The sequence below is a fragment of the Triturus cristatus genome, chromosome 9 (genome assembly GCF_964204655.1).
Source record: "Triturus cristatus chromosome 9, aTriCri1.1, whole genome shotgun sequence".
NCBI lineage: Eukaryota > Metazoa > Chordata > Amphibia > Caudata > Salamandridae > Triturus > Triturus cristatus.
In genome coordinates this window covers 355,533,017-355,555,528 of record NC_140592.1, presented here as the reverse complement: position 1 = coordinate 355,555,528, position 22,512 = coordinate 355,533,017, and the positions used below count along the sequence as shown (strand labels likewise).

At 43.2% G+C, this 22,512-nt stretch overlaps 1 protein-coding gene across 2 annotated transcripts in view; it reads left to right on the top strand.

The window, feature by feature from the left end:
* MAPKAPK3 (MAPK activated protein kinase 3) overlaps nt 1–22,512 on the top strand; it is a 316,126-nt gene that overhangs the window by 264,159 nt on the left and 29,455 nt on the right. For both annotated transcript variants that reach the window (XM_085625130.1, XM_085625131.1), the window contains one exon: nt 7,665–7,789. In XM_085625130.1, coding sequence (XP_085481256.1) covers nt 7,665–7,789 — 125 coding nt within the window. The remainder of the gene's footprint in view (nt 1–7,664; nt 7,790–22,512) is intronic.

Here is a 22,512-nt window from a genome sequence, read left to right as displayed (position 1 = left end):
AAAGGGATTTGGCCAATTTAAGAAATTGCTGCTAATTATGTGACTATTGCCACATAGTGGTGTCTTGTCACACGCCATCATTTTACAAGAAGAAAATGACAACTGTGAAATAATTGTGTACTCTCCATCATGACTCCTGTTGTGTACAGAAGTATTCTGCATTAAATCGTAACTCCTGGTATGGATGGCTGCACTCTGCATTAACTCATAGCGTTTGGTATGGATGGCTGGATTCTACAGTAACTTCCACTGCAAGTGATACTTTTGGAAAGGGGAGTGGAACTCTTCATTTCCTCATCTGCTTGAGTGTGGCAAGACAATTCTGTATTGGATGACACTATTGTGGGTGGAGGAAGTGCAGACAACTCTGATAGGGTTATAGATGTGACTGGGATATCATGATGGGACTTTAATGTAGAAGTGGAATGGAAAAAGGTGCAAACTTGCAATCTGGAGTATGGAATAGGAGACTAAGTGTTGAAAACATTTAAAGTTGGTGCAGAGTGGGTCAGTATACTTTTCTGTTGACTCTTTTAAATAGGGCGCTGATAGACAATGTCCAGTTGGCCTTCTGTGGGCTTGTCTCTACAAGGCCAATGGTCTTATACTGCTGAGTAATAATATGGGATGGCTTCAACGGCTTGTGTATCTTTAGAAGGAGGCCCCTAATGACCTAATAGAGAAAGGTAAAGCGGCTGATAATTGACTTTCCATGCTGTGAACTTTATAGGCCAAATAGATTCAACTGTAAATGAAGGCGATTGGAAAGGGTTTCCTGTAATTCCAGGATAACATTTGGGTTTATCAACAAATTCTCACATGCTGGTGTGGCAGTGAGCCAGGTAATGGGATCTATAAAACAATATAATTTGTGTTTGTAGGCTTAGTATTGATCAAGATGCATCACTTGTAGAGTGCTGAAAAGGTTTTAGAGCATTAACAGACCATGGGGATGCTGCTTACAAATGATAGAGGCAAGAACATTACTTTACATAGAAGAAGAGACACAGTGCCTTAAGAAGTCTCAGATCAAAGATGATTATTCATACGTTAACTGGCCAGTAGCGAGGTCTGCGGCTAGTTAGACAGTACCAAGGAGGTTCCAACCCTCCTCCATGCTGATGCCTATATTTTTTACAGAAACCTCTAAGTCAGCACAAAGAGCAAGAAAGAACATATCACTTGAGCTTTTCTTTGGTTTGAGTAACTAAGCGGGATTCCTTTAGAATTCTTGAATAATCATTCTGAGAGATTTAAAAGAGTAGCCCTGAATACAAGGTCAACCAGTGAGGTTATTGTACAAGATGTATACAAGAGCAAGACCTCTGACCTCCTAGTCAGAGAACTCTGCTCTCCCCTCGCACAGCTCCATCGTTGTGCCGCCGCCCCTGCACCTCTCTGGTCGCAGGTAGGTGTTAGAGTCCCTCCTCCACCGCAGGCTCCTGCCTGCGCCTCATCTCTGGTGGTCCAGTGGGAGAGCCTTGCTCTTCTGCTGGTCCTCTCTGCCAGCCTTGTCTGTCTGCCTTGTCTGTTTGTCCACTGCTTTTCTGCCGTATTTGTGCACTTCTGCCTTTCTGTGCCTCTTTATCTATTTGTGCTTTTGCCTTTTTGTCTATTAGTGCTTTTTGTGTCTATTTGTCTCGTATTGTGCCCTTTTTCTCTCTCCTGTTTGCCATTTTCCTGCTGCTGCCCCTGTGGCCCCTCCCCTCTGCCGGTTGCCGCTCCTGCCTCCCAGCTGCGCTCCGAACCCTACTTAATGGTGGCTGCTGCGCAACAGGTTGAGCAAGACCTCTGACCTCCTGGTCAGGGAACTCTGCTCTCCCCTCACGCAGCTCCATCGTTGCACCGCTTCCCCCAGCACTTCTCTGGTCGCAGGTAGGTGTTCGAGGCCCTCCTGCACTCGCAGGCTCCTGCCTGCACCTCATCCCTGGTGGTCCAGTGGGAGAGCCTTGCTCTTTTGCTGGTCTGCTCTGCCAAACGTGTCTGTCCCCTGCTTTTTTACCCTGTTTGTGCACTTCTGCCTTTCTGTGCCTCTTTGTCTATTTGTGCTTTTGCCTTTTTGTCTATTTGGGCTTTTTGTGTCAATTTGTCTCATATTGTGCCCTTTTTCTCTCTCCTGTTTGCCGTTTTCCCACTGCTGCGGCCCCTCCCACCCCCTGCCAGTTCCTGTTCCCGCCTCCCAGCAGCGCTCCCTCCCCATCCCCTACTTCATGGCAGCCGCTGTGCAGCCATGCCGCTTTGGTGTGCCAGGAAAGCTGGTCCTCCGACCACCCACCACTATGACTCAGCAACCCTCCACGCACTCAACCCTGGAAGAAACAAGAAGTGCCAGCTGTCAACTCCCAACCGCGCCCACGGCCAGTTCTCCTGCTGACACTGCCACTGCACCTTCACCCACCTCCAGACCCCGCGCCCACCGCCCACCCACCGGGAACCATCACACCCAAACCCCTGAGATGCATCCTCCTCAATGTACTATCCCTGCACAAACACGCAGTAGAAATCTGGGACCTCCTCGACACCCTGTCGCCAGACGTCGCCTTCCTCACAGAAATCTGCACCAACGTCACCTCTGCCCCCAACATCGCCTCCCCCATCACCGACAGCTACAAGACGCAGAGAAAGGACTGCCTCAACCACCCGGGAGGAGGACTCCCCATCATACACAAGAACTCTCTCTGACTCACCACATGCAGCACAAACGACTGTATACTTGAGCTTTTGCCTTTTTGTCTATTTGGGCTTTTTGTGTCAATTTGTCTCATATTGTGCCCTTTTTCTCTCTCCTGTTTGCCGTTTTGCCGCTGCTGCTGCCCCCGCGGCCCTTTCCCCCCTGCCAGTTCCCGCTCCCAGCAGCACTCCCTCCCCGTCCCCTACTTCATGGCGGCCGCTGTGCTGCTTTGGTGTGCCAAAGGCAAGCCCGTCTGCGCCCCCGACCGCAAGCAGCGCCAGGAAAGCTGGTCCTCCGACCACCTACCACTAAGACTCAGCAACCCTCCATGCACTCAACCCTGGAAGAAACAAGAAGTGGCAGCTGTCGACCCCCAACACCATCCATGGCTATTTCTCCTGCTGACACTGCCACCACACCTTCACCCACCTCGGTACCCCCACGGCCACCGCCCCCCCACACCCCTGAGATGCCTCCTCCTCAATGTACGCTCCCTGCACAAACACGCAGTAGAAATCTGGGACCTCCTCAACACCCTGTTGCCAGACATTCCCTTCCTCACAGAAACCTGGGTCAACGTCACCTCCACCCCCGACATCGCCACCGCCATCACCAACGGCTACAGAGGAAGGACTGCCTCAACCACCCGGGAGGAGGACTCACCATCATCCACAAGAACTCTCTCCGACTCACCACATCCAGCACGAATGACTCCTCCATTTCTAGATCCAGACCAACCCCAGAATGACCCTACGCAGCACCCTCCCCTATAAAACTCCCGTACCACGCACTGCATTCACCGCAACCATCACAGACGTCATCGCACCCCACACCATGATCTCCATGGACAACGTACTGCTCGGAGACTTGCATTTCTACCTCGACAACCTCAGCGACCCCAACTCCACTGCCCTCCTGGATAACCTTGCCAACATCGGACTGAAATAGCTCATCACCACCCCCACCCACAAGGCAGGACACACCCTCGACCCCATCTTCGCAGGAGGAAACAAATCCACTTCAGCCACACCACGCAACCCCTCTGGATGGAGCACCACTGCGTACACTTCTTCTTAAAACCCACCACACACAAACCTACACCACGCCCCCTGCGCAGGAACTGGAGCAAGGTCCCCGAAGAGCACCTCAACTCCAGCCTCAACCATGCTCCCCCTCCCGCCACGACCGACGCCAACTCTGCAGCCAACGAGCGCCACAGATGGATAACCGACTACGCAGACAAGTTCGCCCCCCTCCGGATCTCCGACAGACTGCACCCTATGAAAGCCACCTGGTTCTCCACCAACCTCTGAAAATCCAGACGCACCTGCAGACATCTCGAGAAAGTATGAAGAAACAGCAAAACCCTGGAGGCAGAGACCAGCTACAACACCATGACAGAATACCACCAACGCATAAGATCCACTAAAAGGAACTTCGTCCAGGACAAGATCCTCGCCAACTCCAGCAACTCGAAGGAGCTCTTCAGCATCATACAAGAATTCACCAAACCCCACAGCGAAGCCTCAGATGTCACCTACCTCCAGCAACGCCAGTCAGCCTACCAGCTCCGCTTGGACATTGGTCACTACAGAAGACACCGCCATGACCATGAAGAGCATACACTCAGGAGCCCCCATGGACCCTGCCCACTGCACATCTTCCACAGAGCCCGCAGCGCTGAACTGCGACGCACCATTAACTCTATCTTTGAAACCCGCACTTTTCACAATGATTAGAAACATGCTGAAGTTAGGCCCCTCCGCAGACCCGATGGACCTCAAAAACTACAGACCCATCTCGCTCCTCCCTTTCGAAATCAAAGTCACAGAGAAGATAGCCAACATCCAGCTCACGCATTTCATCTAAGCTAACTCCATCCTCCTCTGGATTCTGCAGTAACCACAGCACCGCGACCGCCCTCCTAGCCACCACAGACAACATCCGCACTCTTCTCGACCAAGGCCACACCGCGGCTCTCATCCTACTTGACCTCTCTGAGGCCTTCAACACTGTCTCCCACTGCACTCTCACCGCCAGACTCCATGATGCCGGCATACAGGGAATCACCCGTAACTGGATACACTCATTCCTCACCAGCCGAGCCCAAAGAATCAGACTCCCGCCCTTCCTTTCCGAACCCACAGAGATCGGCTGCGGAGTACCCAAAGGATCATCACTCAGCCCCACGCTCTTTAACATCTACACCGCCATAGTCAGACAGCATGGACTCCGCATAGTATCCTACGCCGACGACACCCATCTCATCCTCTCCCTCACTTAACAACCCGACAGCACCAGACTCAGCTCCCAGGAAGGAATGTAAGACGTCACATCCTGGATGAACAGCAGCTGCCTGAAGCTCAACTCTGAAGGACTGGGTTATTCTTAAGACCCAGCGGTGCCAGGGGACAACACCTGAAACCTTCGTGGGTTACCTGTTCTGGCGTACCAAACACAGAGACACGGGACACTTCCAGCGACGTCAGAGATCAGCGTTTATTTACTGCAGGGATACAGAGGTCACAAGAAGTACACAACGTGTAGGTTCTCGGAGACTGCTTCAAATTCGTAGAAGTGGGTCGCTCCTTTTATACACATTTTTGCCATAGCACAGTATGGCGAACAAAGGTTACAACTCGGTTCCCACAATAAACTTCAAAAGGGTCGCGTTCATGTTTCAGGAGGCCGGAACATAATTACAACAGTCTTGCCAGTTCCCAACTGTAAAAACATACTCCCTCCGCAATAAACACATTTCCTCCCAACCATAAAAGCATTAAGGAAGGACGAAAAACAGAATGCGGGGAAAGAACGAGGATGCACAACAGGTTTAGAAAAGAGTGTTAGGGGCAATAAAGGAAACTCGATAGAGGGGTCAAAGACCTCGTGTCTAATGTATGCGTGGCTGAAACAATAGACCGGAGCGGCAAGATGGGCCTTGAGCGGGGCCATCTGCCTCACTCGTGTCATTCCCCTCATCGTAAAAGTCACCTCAAAGAAACACGTGTCCTTCATACTAGCTTGAAAGTTCCAGGGTCACGAAGCGGACAAAAAGCCCGTTCGCTGGCTACCTGAGGGCAAGAAACAAAATGGACGCTGTATCTAAAATGGAACCCGAGGGTTCGGATGAACGAACCCGAAAATGAGGCGAACCATACGTGGCTGTATAGCGAAACTTCGTACACCCACTATACTCGTCATTTGCGGTTCATAGATACCAAACTCATCCATATTCGTCACCATTCAAAAAGTGCCGTCCCGTCTCACACGGAACCTCAACTCGGAGAAGACAGAAGTCCTCGTCCTCGTATTTAGCCCCTCCGCATGGGACAACACCTGGTGGCCACCACCCTCAGCAACCCTCCCACACCCACGGACCATGCCCGCAACCTAGGCATCATACTAAACTCCTCCCTCTCCATGACCCGACAGATCAACTCCGTCTCCTCCACGTGCTTTAACACCCTCCGCGACCTTTAAATGGATCACCACAGAATCTAGAAAGACCATCACCCACGCACTCATAACCAACAGATTGGACTATGGAAACGCCCTCTATGGCGTCCTCAACAAATCCCTGCTCCAAAAACTTCAGAGCATCCAGAACACCGCTGCCAGACTCGCCCTCTGCATCCCACGACAAGACCACATCACCCAGCACCTACAAAAGACCTCCACTGGCTCCCCATCGAGAAGAGAGTGACCTTCAAACTACTCACTCACACCTCCAAATCCCTCCACAACACCGGAACCCAATACCTCAATGAAAGACTCTCCTTGTACGCACCCAAGAGAAGCCTCCGCTCCACCGACCTCGCCCTTGCCAAAACCTCTCGCATCTGCAAAACCAGAACTGGTGGAAGAGCCTACTCCTACATCGTGGCAAAGACCTGAAACCGACTCCTGCTTAGCATCAGACGATCCCCTACTCTGCAAGCTTTCAGGAAGAGCCTCGAGACCTGGCTCTTTGGGTAAGACGGCACTGCACGGTCGTCCCCCACCCGCCCCAGCGCCTTGAGACCCTCACGGGTGAGTAGCGCACTTCATAAATCCCTGATTGATTTATTCATTGTATAGCCGAGTCAGTTTTCTGGTGCTATAGAACAAGTGAGAGGTGCACAAAAGACGCAAGTTCTATCTGATATATTTTAAGTGACAGTGATAACATGTGTCAAACCTTGCCATCTAGACCACATGGCTTACATGTGAACAAGGATGCCTGCAACTCATTCATCAGAAAGAATGTGAACCACGAATACACCATGACACTTGACCCTAGCCCTGGATTCAATGATTTTCTGTGCCACATGCTATTGACAGTATTTGTTGTAAGGTCACATCCAAATTGACTCTCATCCAACTTGGACTTAAAGCACCACCCGGGCGACGAAACCCAACCTGGAAAAATCCTAATGGTCACTTAACTCCGGATGTCCCCTAAGCTATGAGGCTGCAATAAATTCAAGGTCTTTGGTGGTAGAGAAAAAGGCAAATTAAATTAGGCCTCAAGCTGGATGTGTCTGAAGGACACAATATAGATTTCCTTTGAAAATGAGTGTGTAGCAGATTTTTAAAATTTGTAGGGATACTTTTAGATTCAAGTGAATGTTTAAGAATAGTAGCCAAAACACGACCTACCTTAGTCATGTGTACATGACCAGGATCTAAAATGGAACTGTATTTCAGTCTCTCAAAAGCAGAGCATGAAAAGCCTTCCTCTGTATATTCAATATGGTAAAAAAACACATGAAGACCTTTCCAGGTCAGGATGATGCTTACCACAATAATCCCAGTGTGATTACATATTTTATGGCATGTGAGAGGCAGTGATTTGGGGAGAAACAAAGTAGAAGCAAATAGTCCTGACTAATAGTATGTAACTGGAGATCTAAGGAGGAGAAATTACCACCGCTCTGAAGAGGTGTGTTGAGTGAAGGTGTATTACACTCATATTATCTAATGAACCTTTTCTTACCTGTGTCTTTTCCAGTCTCTGTGGCTTTCCCCCATTCTACTCAAACACAGGCCAGCCCATTTCTCCAGGGATGAAGAAGAGGATCCGCATGGGCCAGTATGAGTTTCCAAACCCTGAGTGGTCGGAAGTATCAGAAGAAGGTATGGACATGAAAATGTATGGAGGGGTATCGTATTTGCATTCTCTTTCCCTTTAACTTAGGTTTACATGTTGTCTACATTGTGTGATTCTCTGTGTGACTGGTACCAATTTAGAGAGTGAGACTCTCCAGGTCAGTAGTACTGTCGCAAAGCAATATAATAGGATCCCTGGTTCAGCATTGATAATCATGCCTCAAGGCCCTTTGGAAATGTTCAGCATTTGGGAACTTGTAAAATCTCTATTGTGTCCCTCTCCAAGTTGCTCGGTCAATCAATTGTGAGCCTGACCCTAATCTGACTGGTACACCTCCCCAAATGTAACTCTTTAAATATGGGAACTGTTGTCATTAGTATCACAGAAGCTCTGAATTAGGAGGCTGGCTTATGTTTTGGAAAGGATTTTTTTCAATTAACTGAGTCTTTTCCCCAGATGTTCTGTGACTAGCACCCAAAACCTAAAACAGAATCTGCATCCCTCCTTGAGGTTGCGAGTGATAATGTCTCTGGCTAAGGTAAGACAATATTGTTACATCTCTATTTAATACTCTGTGGAGTGTCTCAGTTCTGCCTACTGGAAATTATCATAGTTCACCTACGAGACAATTTTAGTTTTGAGTGTGCTTGAGGTCCAATATGTAATATTTGTCTGAGGGAAAGATGGTGGTTACAGGGCTTCAAAACTTTGGAAGTATGTCTCTGAAGCAAGTGATCTTGAACCAGAATCCTAGATTACATAGTGTCGTAACTTTAGCCGGATCTTCCCAAACAAATTGGTCCACACAAATGGTCATCGTAATACTTTGGTTAGTGATCCAAAAGTCATATACTAGTTTTAGCACCAATAAGCGCTAAAATACTTCACCCCACCCCACCCATGGCTGGATGCATTGAAAACACTCAAATACATTCATACCACTTCACTTACAGAAAACATCTAAACATTCAAGACCGTGTTTGCAGAAAATCTCAACCTGCAGATGCAGATAAGAATTAAAGAATAATTGGTAGAGTGCTAAACCTAGTGGACTTCTGGGCCTCAGAGAGAACATGTTGGTAGAGCAAGAACTTTACCTCAACATTTGCTTTTTCATGACCACGAAAGGCCGCATACATGTGCACGGTACTGCATTTACTGCTGATAGCGGGATAAATAAGAATGGTATTTGCACTTTGCAAATTTGGTGAAAAATCGAGACTCTACTATGTCACCTTGGATCAATCTTGATCTCAAACTGAAGCTAAAATCATAAACTTAATAACAGTGCAATAACAGTGAAGCAGATTTGCCTCCCAGTAACGACAGAGAGTCCTTTCAAGCCATAAAGGGTTATTAGCACATAAGCAAAGATACAATTTCAGATCAGTACATTCAATTATAAATGAATAGTCGCCTGGCTACGTCATATTTGTAATTCCGGCAGTCCTATAAAGAATGCAAAATGTGGTTATTTAGGGACAGAATCGGTGACATAATGGTTAAGTTCCCCATACGGAAAATTCTCTGTTAATCTAAAGTGACAGTTAAAGCCGGGTAATTCTCAAGCAACAGGCATCAGCAAAGATAGACTCTCAAATAAAACCAAATGAACGTTCTCATCAGGAGCACTAATTAGTAAAGTTATGAGCAGAAATATAAGGAGCATTGAGTCTCAAGAGGGGGCGAGAATCGTTCTCTTGCAAAGATGCACAGGGGCAAAGTCTGATTAACACAATTTAAGATAGGATTTCATCAAAAAGTTACATCCTACAGGTTCACAGCAAATAAGGACCAATGAAAAGTCAGATTTCCCATATGGACACTGAAATACAAACAACTTATTGAAGCTAAACGACCTTCAAACACTGAGCTAACAAAGAATAGCATTTCTAAATGAGAACTCGGTGACTCTTATGCCTGAAACAGAATAAGTGTTATGCACACCAAGGAGAAATACAACGTTTATTGCAGAATGGAGTAGGTCACCTAGGTCTACTCACAACAATGTTAAGATGCACTAAAGCCAATTAAATGATTAATTTAGTTTACTATATCTAAATACAAAAAGTGTAGAATGAATAGAGTAATATGGGAAATAACAAATAACTCCTGTGCAAATTGTGTAAATCGTACAAGCAGTGGTTACCCGGGTTACAGGTTAACATGTCATTAAGCACAAACGAATGATAGTGACCGGTGTCACCACTCCCTCCTGTTTGCTCATGAGACAGAACCATGTAACCTCTACTGGTAAGACTTAGGCTCTGCAGAAATAAGATGATCAGTTAAACCAGGCACGGCCTACTGGCGTGAAAGGATGAAGCTCATTATGGTTGACTCAATACAAGAGTTCACTGTGGCAAGTAATCCAATGGCCAGTATGATCTTTACGAGTCGCATCACTTTTCATTAGCAAAGGATGGATTTTGAGATGCTCGAATTTAGGAGCTGTGTTTTAAGAGCTGGGCTGCCAGCCTTGACCCATAGAAGCATACATTCCCACACATTATGCTTGTATCGTCATAGGTAACATGGTGAGAGTAGCAAGGATGTATTCTAAAGGAAGGTGTGTAAGTGATAGAGATCAGGGTGCATATAATATCCCTACTTCCACAGATAGAGTAATCTCACAGTTACACGCACATACATTCTTCATACACTAGGGCCCATTTCACTAACATACGCTCAAATACTCTACCAGCAATAACCTGTGGAAAGAAAAACTCCTAGACACCCTGCATCTATATCGGGGTCGATAAGATCTGGTTATTGAGACTGCCCTTAAACATAATCTAAACAATCTATACAAAAATAATCAAAATAGGATACTCAATAATTGACAAGAAATAAGAACCAACACCATTATTCAAAGTTATATTGCTTTATCTAAAATTAGTCAAAATCAATCCGAATAAATCATTTTTCTCATAGTTACCTATTCTAGCTAAATGTCAGAACGGGTCAGGACAAGTCTCTCGGTAAAGTCTCTCAAGACGAAGTCCTCTCAGCAACGATCCTCACCAACGCAGATTCGGAACGCGGCAAAAGGCAAATGGCAAGTGGCAAAGCCCTCTCTAGGCTAACAATTCTTATAGCAAGTTGAACAAAGAAAAACATAATTTGTAATAACTTCTTCCGTCAAACCTCTGAGCAAAGCGAGAAGGAAAGGATGTAGCATCGCTACATTTAAAAATCTCCGCGCAGGAAAAATCACAAAATAAACATAACGGAACAGGAACCAAAAAATACATTTGTATCGTGTAACTCCACGTCTCCTCGGCAATGAGATCATAGTTCAGAGTCTTTCTTTAAAGCTCCTTTGTTTTCCCAAAGCTGCCAAGGACGTTTCATTTCACTTGGAGATCGCCCAAAACTGCTGCTGTCCTCACGGAAATTTTCAATCAAGCAAAGCAAGGACTGTGGTCAGCTGACTTCAGGACCATATTCAGCAAGGCTCTCTCTCGTCACGAATTCTACTCGAGGCCAGGCCTTTCGTATCGGCCATCTTTATTTAGGCCACAATAGGCCACAATAGACCATCTTAATTAAAAGAAACAAAAACAACGTTACCACAGCATAGTGATTGAACAGTGTTAACCCCACTAATACCCTTATGTATATGCAATTATCTAGCTCTTGCAACATAGAAAAGCATTAATTCGAAAAGCATTTCGTGCTTAAAAATAAACAGCACTCAGCAACGTTTATTTAATAAAACATGCACATTGTCAATAGCAACACATAAGCGTCCCTCGTGTCGGTTTTTCTCTTGTTAATACATACATGTTGATTAATAAAAAAAAACATTTACACAAAACAAATAATTAATGATTAAAAATTAGTAATTTTATTTTTACCACGTTTAGACAACTGAAGCTTCAAAACCCGATGAATTTTCAACAGAAAACTCTGCTCCAGCAATCCCCCCCCTTGGTGATTTTATCACCAAATAAACCCCCCAAAAAAAATTTGTGAAAATTTAGTCCCATTTTAGGAGAAATCGGAAATGTCTTTTTCTCATTACACAACACTACACACCAGTCACTCTTTCATCATCCCTCTTTGTTTCCAAATAAACACTCTCCCTCAATTCTTCTAATTCAATTTCTTGTGGTTCTCTTTTGAACCTTTTGTTTTTCTTCTCTTTATTCAGTTTCTTCTTCCCTCCCCTGTTTTTACAACACACACACACTAATCTCAGTATCAATAAAGCAATAATTATGCAAGTTAAAGGAAACAATATTCTACCTATAATAGTACTACCTATTTTTGCAATAAAATCTTTAACAGCTATCACTTTATTAGCTATTTTAGTCCATAAACTCTCAGCTTCAAGTGGTACTAATTCTTCATGCAAATCAGTAATATTTTTGATATAGACCTTCAGGTCTTTGCTTTCATCTGGAATGTAAGTGCAACAATGTTGAACTTTCAGCATTCCGCAAACTCCACCCTCCTTGGCCAATAAAATATCAAGGGCAAGTCGATTTTGCATTGACATGGCACGTACGGCACTTAATTCCGTATTCACTAAAAGAAACCCCCCAGCGGTATTTGTCGATAAGCGATCCACCACTGTTGACAGTTTCCGAATTCCATAAGCATTTAAAGAAATTCCCACTGCTGGAATTAAAACCCCAAAAATATCACCCACAATTTCAGACCAAGTTTCTCTTTTGAAACGCATTAGTAAATTAATATGTTCTACATCTGTTATTTTATCTATATGAAAAATCTTTGGAAAGACCAAACCCACATAACACGTGCCATACCAATGGTCAGGCAACTTGTAATAAGCCTTGTTCCCACAAACATAATACACTCCTGGGAAAACTGTATCTTCACCACCTCTGAAACCCCAACCGGTTGCAATGAAGTATGTATCATGGCACTCACTAGTCCCAACAAAATATGTATCCTATTGGGATTTCCTTCTTGTAGAGCTAAAGTTGGACTAGCCCCATTTCTCAATTCTTTTCCCATCTCAATATCCCAAATTGTTTCACTCACTTCATATTTCCCTGCTTTCTCATGCATGTTCAATCTCCTTTCCTCTACCATATCCAGGAAAGCTTTTTCCTCTTCTTTCAGACTGCAAGTTAAATTATTCTTAAAAATGTAATCTAATGTTAATCCTTTTTCTTCAATAAAAATTTCACCAAAAGTGTTAGCTTCTTTAGCTGGATTCAGCTCTTTGTTCATTGGCAAATGCCCAAAAATACTATCTCTGTTAGACATCTTATAATCTACTTTCCCTAACAAATAAAAAACACTACTTAATATACTACATGAAATACCATATGTAGCTGGCAAATGATGATAAGTAACACCCTCTGAAACGGATGCAGGTAATTGCATACAAACGTAGCAATCCCTTACTTCCATTGTTTTCACATATTCGTACAACAACTTCGAAAAAACATTACTAGAAAAACTACTTTTTGCGAATTCTTCTCTATATCTGTCATATTTTCTGTATGCATCTCAAATGTAACTTTAAAAGTAACTAATAAAACTAAAACTCCCCATAGTAGCATTAATAATCCAGTACAGCAGCAGCACATTCTACACCATCTTTTAAAGAAGGCACATCTACTTTGATTATCCTCTATGTTAGCCATTTTATTACTTTGACCTTGTCTTTTGACTTAGCCTCTATTACCCCACTACTGTTATGCTTTGGATTACTTCAGACAACTGAATTTTAGACTTTCTCTTTTCACTTTTCCTCCAAGTGATTTCTCAGTTCACTCAATTTGGATATTCATCAGTTTTCACTCCTTCTTCTTCAGCAACATCAAATTGTATCAGATCATCAACAACATCTTGTGCATCTGACTCTTCTCCAGTGTCAGTCAGAATAACTTTTAAGATTCCTTCTTTTTCCTCAACCACTTTTCTCAAGATCCCCTCCGGATTATCTCGAGTCACTGTTTCTTCTTCTCCTTCTTCAGACAGTGCCACATAAGACCATTCCGGTGATCTGTACTTTTGGTTGGGTCTTCTTATTCTTTTCATTTCCTCAGGTTCTCCTGATTCTTCTTGCTCCTTTCTTTTCACTTCATTTTGACTCGATACCTCATTCACTTGTTCAGCATTTGATGTATTTGTTCTTATTACTCTGTATCTCAATCTCTTTACTCTGTTGTTAGGCCAACGATCTCCTTTTATCACCTTCTTTGGCCTAATTTCTTTATTGTTTCTTTCTCCAATCCAAGTTCTCTTTCTCAGAACTCGACCCTCTGTTTGTTCATTCTCATTCTCATCCAATTCTGTTTCAAGTGCCTTCTGTTTTCGTTTTCTAGCAGCTTTCTTTTCCTCCACAGTTTCTTTCACCACTATTTGAGACTTCCCTACTCCTGTCCCTCCTCGGATCTCCGACACGCAATCTTCTTGCTGTCTACTTGTCCCTTCACCTAGCTTATTAGAAGAGTTCCCTACACCTCCTCGGGGGTCTTCCGCAATCTGTCCCTCTCTATCTTCTTCTGACCCTGCTTCTTCAAGTATAATCTCAAGTGGTTCTTCAGTCTCCTCCTCTTCTGATTCAGGAGTAATCTCTGTGGAATTGCTCTTTTCTTTTCTTTTTCCCTCACTGCTTTTTGAAACTTCAGGCTCTCTTACAGAATCTGATCTCCTTTCTGAGACTCCCAATGGTTCTCTTGGAGTTTTTTCTGCTTCTTTTCTCACTGGTTCTGGGTCTTCATCATCACTGGAATCTGATTCTTCAAAATACTCTTTACCAGTTCCCTCTTTTGGGTTTGGAACTCTCAGAGTATGACTCGCATGCACCCAGTTTTTCACACCAGCACACTTCACTGCAGTTGTCGTTGTTAGAATGACTTGTCTCGGTCTTCCCCACCTTGGAACTAAGCAATTTCTTCTTCTGTGCACCTTAATCCTCACCCAGTCTCCTGGACTCAGATCATGAGCTTGCTTCTTCTCAAGTGTGGTAGCTTCTTCTCCAACCTGGTGAAACACAGAATGAACTGCGTCAGCCAGGCCTTTACAGTAATCCAAAATCATGTCATCAGTTATTGTCATCAACTTATTGACAGGTACAAATGCATGGCGCATTGCACGTCCCATGATTATCTCGTGCGGACTTAAACCAGTAGTTCTATCTGGAGTAGATCTAATAGTCATTAGCACTAGAGGCAAGACGTCCGGCCATTTCATGCCAGTGGCTAAGCACATTTTTCCAATCCTATTCTTGATTGTGCCGTTTATCTGCTCAACCACACCAGAAGCCTCTGGTCTGTATGCACAATGTAGCTTCTGCTGTATGCTTAATGCTTCACAAATCAAACTCATAAGTTCATTATAGAAGTGTCCACCTCTATCAGACTCAATCGTCACTGGAAACCCGTACCTAGGAATCAACTCCCTTAACAGTAATTTTGCCACTGTCACTCCATCATTTCTCCTAGTCGGATAGGCCTCAACCCATCTTGAAAACAAACAGACTACAACTAGTACATATCTCAGTCTGTTCACTTGGGGCATTTCAATGAAATCAATCTGCATTCTTGTAAAAGGACCTCCTTCTCTGCCTATTGTTCCCAGACTCACCACTGTCTTTTTCCCAGTATTAAATTGCTGACAAATCAAACACCTTTGACATATGCTTTCTGCAATTGTCCTGAACTTTGCATTGTACCAGGTCTGTTTGAACGACCTTATCATCGCATCCCTCCCCAAATGTCCCTGGCCATGATACATCCTTGCCATTGACGACAAAATGGAGTTGGGCATTACTGGTCTGCCATCCCTGTAGACCCAAACATGGTCTTTTTCTCTTGGGGCACATCCTGCCTTAATCCAATCTTTTTTCTCTTCCTCTCCTGCCTCATCCTGCAACTGCTTCACTTCATCCCATGTCTCTAAGGCATTAGTAAACATCACAGAGCAAAAAGACATTTCCCCCTCTCTTTCCCTATTAATTGACTGATTCGATTTTGCACAGTATTGAGCAATGTCATTTGCATACCGGTTTCCAACCGTGATAAAATCATCCCCTTGTCCATGGGCAACACACTTTACAACTGCTAACTCTTTAGGCAGCTGTATCGCCTCAAGTAATTTCCCAATTGCTTCAGCATTCTTTATTGGAGTTCCACTCGATGTCAAGAAACCTCTTTGTAGCCAAAGCTGGCCAAAATCATGCACCACTCCAAATCCATACTGACTATCAGTCATCACAGTCGTCCTCAAATCTTTCCCAATTTCACAAGCTCTTGTCAATGCCACTAATTCAGCAACCTGTGCAGATTTCACTCCTTTCAATGGTGATGCTTCCATAACCTCTGAAACTTTGCACACCGCATATGCTGCACATAGCACACCATCATCATTTCTCAGGCATGAACCATCCACAAACAACACATGATCACTCTCATGTAAGGGAAGATCCCTTATGTCTGGTCTCGGTTTTGTACAGTACTCAAGCACATCCAAACAATCATGATCATCTTCTGTTTTCACACCCACATTTTCAATATCCGGCAAAAGTGTCGCTGGATTCACATTTACACATCTCTCAAGAGTCACATTTGATGCTCCTAGAATCACTTTTTCATATTTAGTCAACCGACTATGTGACATATACTGAGTTCTGCTTCTTGTCAAAAGAATTGCCACATTGTGAGGTACGAATACCCTTACAGGATATCCCATTATGATTCCCTCACTCTGTTCCAGACTCCTGCATGTTGCAGCCACAGATTTTAGACAACCTGGTAAACCCACAGCTACAGGGTCAAGTGTCGATGAGAAGTACGCAATAGGCCTTCTCAGTAATCCATGCTTCTGAATTAACACTGAAAGTGCACATCCATTTCTCTCACTGCAGTACAATTCAAACTCCTTTTCGTAATCAGGCATACCCAAAGCTGGAGCCTCACACATTTTATTTTTAAGCTCTTCAAATGCTGCCATTTGTTCCCCATCTAGTTCCAATGGGTCTGTCATCTCACTTTTTGTCAGTTTAATCAGTGGCTTTGCTATCAGCGAAAAATTAATTATCCACTGACGACAATAACCCACCATCCCCAGAAACATCCTCACTTCTCTCTGGGTCTTTGGAGCTTTCATTTCCCTGATGATTCTGATTCTGTCATCAGTCACTTTTCTCAGACCTTTTTCAATATTATGTCCAAGATAATGCACCTCTTTCTTGCAAAATTGCAATTTGGCTGGAGATACCTTTAACCCTCCATCTGCCAGATGATTCAGTAAAGCTATGGTATCTACTTCACAAGCTTCTCGTGTCTTTGATGCCACAAGTAGGTCATCAATATATTGTACTAGTACTGAACTTTCAGGCATGATCAAACTCTCCAACGATTTTTTCAACAACTGATTAAATATCGAAGGACTCTCTGTATACCCCTGTGGGATTCGACACCATGCTAAAATACGCTGGCCAAACCTAAATGCAAAAATCGTCTGGCTGTCATGATGCAATGGAATTGAAAAGAACGCATGACACAAATCAATCACTGTATACCACTCAGCATCATGTGGAATCTGATACAGAATCACTGATGGATTTGGCACAATAGGACAACATGCCACCACAATTTGATTAACTTTCCTCAGATCCTGTACGATCCTAAATTTCCCATTAGGCTTCTTTAGCCCCATTATCGGTGAATTACACGGACTACTCAGTAGTTCTCTCAGGACTCCCTGCTGAATCATTTTCTCAATTGTAGGAGTTATTCCCTCAATTATTTCTGGTGTCATTTTGTACTGAGGAATGTTAGGATATGTAATTCCCTCTTTCACTGCAATTTTCACTGGATCTACATTATTCATCAATCCCACATCCTCTCCAGTAAAATCCCAAACTGTCCTTTTCACTGTGTCCCTCAGCTCTCGAGGCAAATCCTCTGGATCAAACACAGCAAATGCACCAATTAACTCACTTTCCCTGTTTTCTAGAGTCACTCGGTACAAAACATCCTCATCTGGTGTTTCAAAAGCTATTCCATCCGGTGTACAGAAAATTGTGCAATTCATCTTGCATAACAGATCCCTACCTAACAGGTTCACCGGACTCGTGTCACAGACAATAAATCTATGCATGTCTGAAAATTTCCCTATCTGTACTCTTACTGGTTCCGTAAGACGTGTTCTGATTTGTGTATTGGCTACACCAACTACTTGGATTGCTTCATCCGAGAGAGGAAGATTTCTAATGTCTGTTGACCTGACAGTTGATCTTGTCGCACCTGTGTCTACTAAAAAAGTTACACCTTCTTCATTTATTTTCCCATCCACAAATGGTCCTGCCTGGTCTATTTCTAGAGTTGCACCAAGTATGCACTCTTCCTCCTCTCTTCGGCACCGTCAGTCACCCTCAGACTCACTCCCTTCATTCTTTAACAAGTACTGTTGTACCTGATTAGAACGTCTTGGTTTGTTTACCTGCTCATCATTGTAGAATCCCGAATCCTGATTATACTTTTGTGCTCCTCTATTCTGCGGCAAGGGCGGTTTTGGCTCTTGACTCTGCTGTCTCACAACTTTCTGCTGTTGCTGCTGCTGTTTATTCCCCTCGTTCTGCACCTGTTGATTCAAGGTTTTACCCTCATTATTCATTAATGGTGGATTCGTACAATCATTCCTCCAATGTCCCAATTGGCCACAGTTGTGACAAGGAAACTTTTTTTTCGCTTCCTCAAGATTCCCTTTTCCTTTCCCTGCATATCTAGGTCTATTTCCTGCATTATTTCCTGGATTATTTGCCTGTTCCATCAACTGTGCTTCCTGTCTTTCTGCAACTTTCACTTGTGCCCACATTGCTTTCTCTTTCAGCTTTCTTTGTTTTGCTTCAATTTCATCACTGAAGTATTTAGCATGTCTCAGAATCTCATCTATTTTCTTACTCTGCCAATCCACTGTATGTTCACGAATTCTCTCACCAATTTCAGGTCTAAGACCATATACAAATCTGTATACAAAATGACTCAAATCTTTGTCACCCAGGTGTTCATCTCCACTGAATTGTTTAAACGCCAGTATAAGCCTCTCGTAAAAAGCATGAACTGATTCTTTTGCTTCCTGTTGTGTTCTATCTATTTTTACCCAATCTGTCTCTTTTGCAGGTACTTTACTCTTCAGGTATACCATCACCTGATCATACTTTCTCATTACCTCTGGATCTGGTGCTCCTGTTCTTGGATCTCTTGGATATTCCTCAGTAGGCCAACTCACAACTATTTTACACTCAGTCCACAAATCTGCTGGAACAATTATATCAAACAGACTATTCAGGTCAATCCACAGCACTTTTGACAATTTCACAAACCTATCTACCTGCCTATACCACTCGACGGGCTTTTCTCTCAATCGAGGGAAATCATTCGTAAATGATAAAATATCCTGTCTGGTCCATGGAACATGTACATATCCTCCTCCAGGTATTTCTCTCATAGGATAATTATCCACTGATTTCTCTTTTTCTCTCACTGGAAAATCTGAATAAGTTGTTCTATCTTCAGATTCCTCTCTTTTCTTATACCACCTATCCTTCCATTTTTCTACATCTCCCCATCTTCGCAATAATGCAACCATTTCTTTAATCTGTCCTGTTCTACCAGTTGCATTCAAATTTTCAATGTCCTTTTCTGAAAAATCCATCCTGTAGGTTTTTTGCAAAGCTTTAGCCTTATCAATGTCAACTCCCTGCTCATTCGCTATTGCTCTTAACCTGTCATGTGTATTTCTCGCTCTCCAGGTAATATTTTTGCACATGAACATTAGTTCACCATCATGACTTTTAAGAATTTCTGTTGGAACGGTCCCTGTAACAAGCTCTTCTAATTCTACCCGTAACCTAGCCACATCAATTGTTTGCGAATCCTTATCCTTTTTCTGAAGAACTTTCATCCAATCATTCAAATCTTCAGCTGTTATTGCAGTAGTTTTCCTCACTGGAACCACTCTCTTTTGCGGTTCTAAGATTGGCATCCCTGAACAACTAGCTTCACTAGCATCTAATATTTCACTACATGTGTCACGTCTGGACTGTCTCAGGTCACTACTTTCTGTCCTTTTTTCTGAATCTCCTGAAGGACCAACTGAACTTATCAAATTATTCCCAACATATGGAATCACCAAACCATTTTCACCTATTCTCTGCTTATCAAACACGGGCATAACCGGACCTATTGTTACAGGCACCGTAATAGCTTCTAGATTTTTCGTTAACTCCCTAATCTTTTCAGTTAGCTCTGTTGTAGTTCTAGCTAATTCTCTTGCATTTTCGTCACCACTTCGATTTACTTTCTCCCTGAAAGAATTACCATTTCTTGATTCAGGTGTCACATTTTCTGTCTCAATGATACAAACTGTATCTCTTATTGGAGAAACAACTGGTGTACTCTCTTCTGGTTCTGGTCTATATGGAGGTGGTCTTTTGTAAATCATGTCATTCAAGACTTCATCTTCATATTCATTAACTCCATATCTTCTCATTTCTGCCTCAGGAACCCTCTCTGCTCCTTCTTCAACTGTTCTCATTGGATATAATCCCTCTGACATACTAGCATCTCGCCACCTTTTCATTCGATCATGATGAGTCTCACGATCATGTCTCCTCCCAAACATGTACCTGTACTGTCCTCCAGATCTCTGTTTTTCTCGCTCATGTACTTCCTCTTCCCATTCCACTAAAGCCTCAAACTGTGTAGGTCTTGGTCTCGGGTCAAGACATAACATCTTTTCCCGTAAATTTCTCAACACGGCCAAATTAAATGAACCATGTTCTGGAAATGCTAGAACACCATCTTCTTTAGTATACCTAGTCCAATTCTCCAACCATATACAGGTATGATACCCATATCTTGCAGCCATGTAGGATGCAGGTGTTTTCGGTGGAGGTAACAATTCACCCTCTCTCGTCTTAACATCTTTATCCTTGTTAAACCACTTTTTAATTTTTCCAAAGAATGTTTTCTTCTTTTTCTCTTCTTGGTAATACATTTTAGTTTTTACCAAAGCTCTCTACTCTTTTCCGTATTATAAATATACAATACAGATTTTCAACCAATAATAGCGCGACTCACACTAACGCACCTATCCTGGAGCGTCTACGTCACTAGAATAGCTCTTCCAATCCTTGCGCGGCTCACACCAACGCACCAATCCCAGCGCAAACACTATTCTGATCTATTATCCAATCAGAGCGCGGTCTTCCTGACGTCAGCAGTCGCTGCAGTCGCTTGTCTCCTGTCTCCTGTCACTCGTCTACCCCTCCTTTACAAAATCTTTTCAGTAGACTTCGTGTCAAAATTTCTACAAAATCTATTAGTTACGACATATAAACATCTCCATTGTCTGCTTCGCTAACAGAATAGTAAAAGAAATCTATTTCACAAGAACCTCTCGTTGACACAGTAGCACTTCCCTCTACTCTGCCCTTCTAACATACATTCATTAACTGTTTCCTCTAGGACTTATCCAAAGAGTCTTACAATCAACTATATGTATATACATTCACGCACATTCATGCAAGAAAATATAGTACATACACACAGAATCCTGCTTCCCGAGAACAGCAAATCTGCTCCACTACAGAATTATAACACACATTAACCAAGCAGTTTACCTTGCCCAGTTCCTCAAACAAGCTCAGAGAATACCTATTACTCCTCCCGCGATAAGCTTTAACGGCAAACCTTACGGATACCTGGGACTTAAGACCAGAGTTTCACAGATAACCTTCACTACCATACACACTCCTTATATACCAGAAATATATTCTAATAGTAACATACAATAATGTCACTGATTCCGAACCCAGACAATGTGAATTTTCCTGCATACATACAGGACCAACAATCCCGTCTTTCCCGAGAGCAGCATATACTTCCCTCTGCCCTACTACGGAACTGCTACCAGCTTCCAAATTCCAGAAGCACTACATATAACTCAACATGACAACTTCAACATATAGTATTAGTACATATACCAACATCAATAATCAATATGTAATCTAATCAGATCAAGACAATCATCAATAACCATCCTCTGCTACCAGGAAATTGATAGAGATCAGGGTGCATATAATATCCCTACTTCCACAGATAGAGTAATCTCACAGTTACACGCACATACATTCTTCATACACTAGGGCCCATTTCACTAACATACGCTCAAATACTCTACCAGCAATAACCTGTGGAAAGAAAAACTCCTAGACACCCTGCATCTATATCTGGGTCGATAAGATCTGGTTATTGAGACTGCCCTTAAACATAATCTAAACAATCTATACCAAAATAATCAAAATAGGATACTCAATAATTGACAAGAAATAAGAACCAACACCATTATTCAAAGTTATATTGCTTTATCTAAAATTAGTCAAAGAAAATCAATCAGAATAAATCATTTTTCTCATAGTTACCTATTCTAGCTAAATGTCAGAACGGGTCAGGACAAGTCTCTCGGTAAAGTCTCTCAAGACGAAGTCCTCTCAGCAACGATCCTCACCAACGCAGATTCGGAACGCGGCAAAAGGCAAATGGCAAGTGGCAAAGCCCTCTCTAGGCTAACAATTCTTATAGCAAGTTGAACAAAGAAAAACATAATTTGTAATAACTTCTTCCGTCAAACCTCTGAGCAAAGCGAGAGGGAAAGGATGTAGCATCGCTACATTTAAAAATCTCCGCTCAGGAAAAATCACAAAATAAACATAACGGAACAGGAACCAAAAAATACATTTGTATCGTGTAACTCC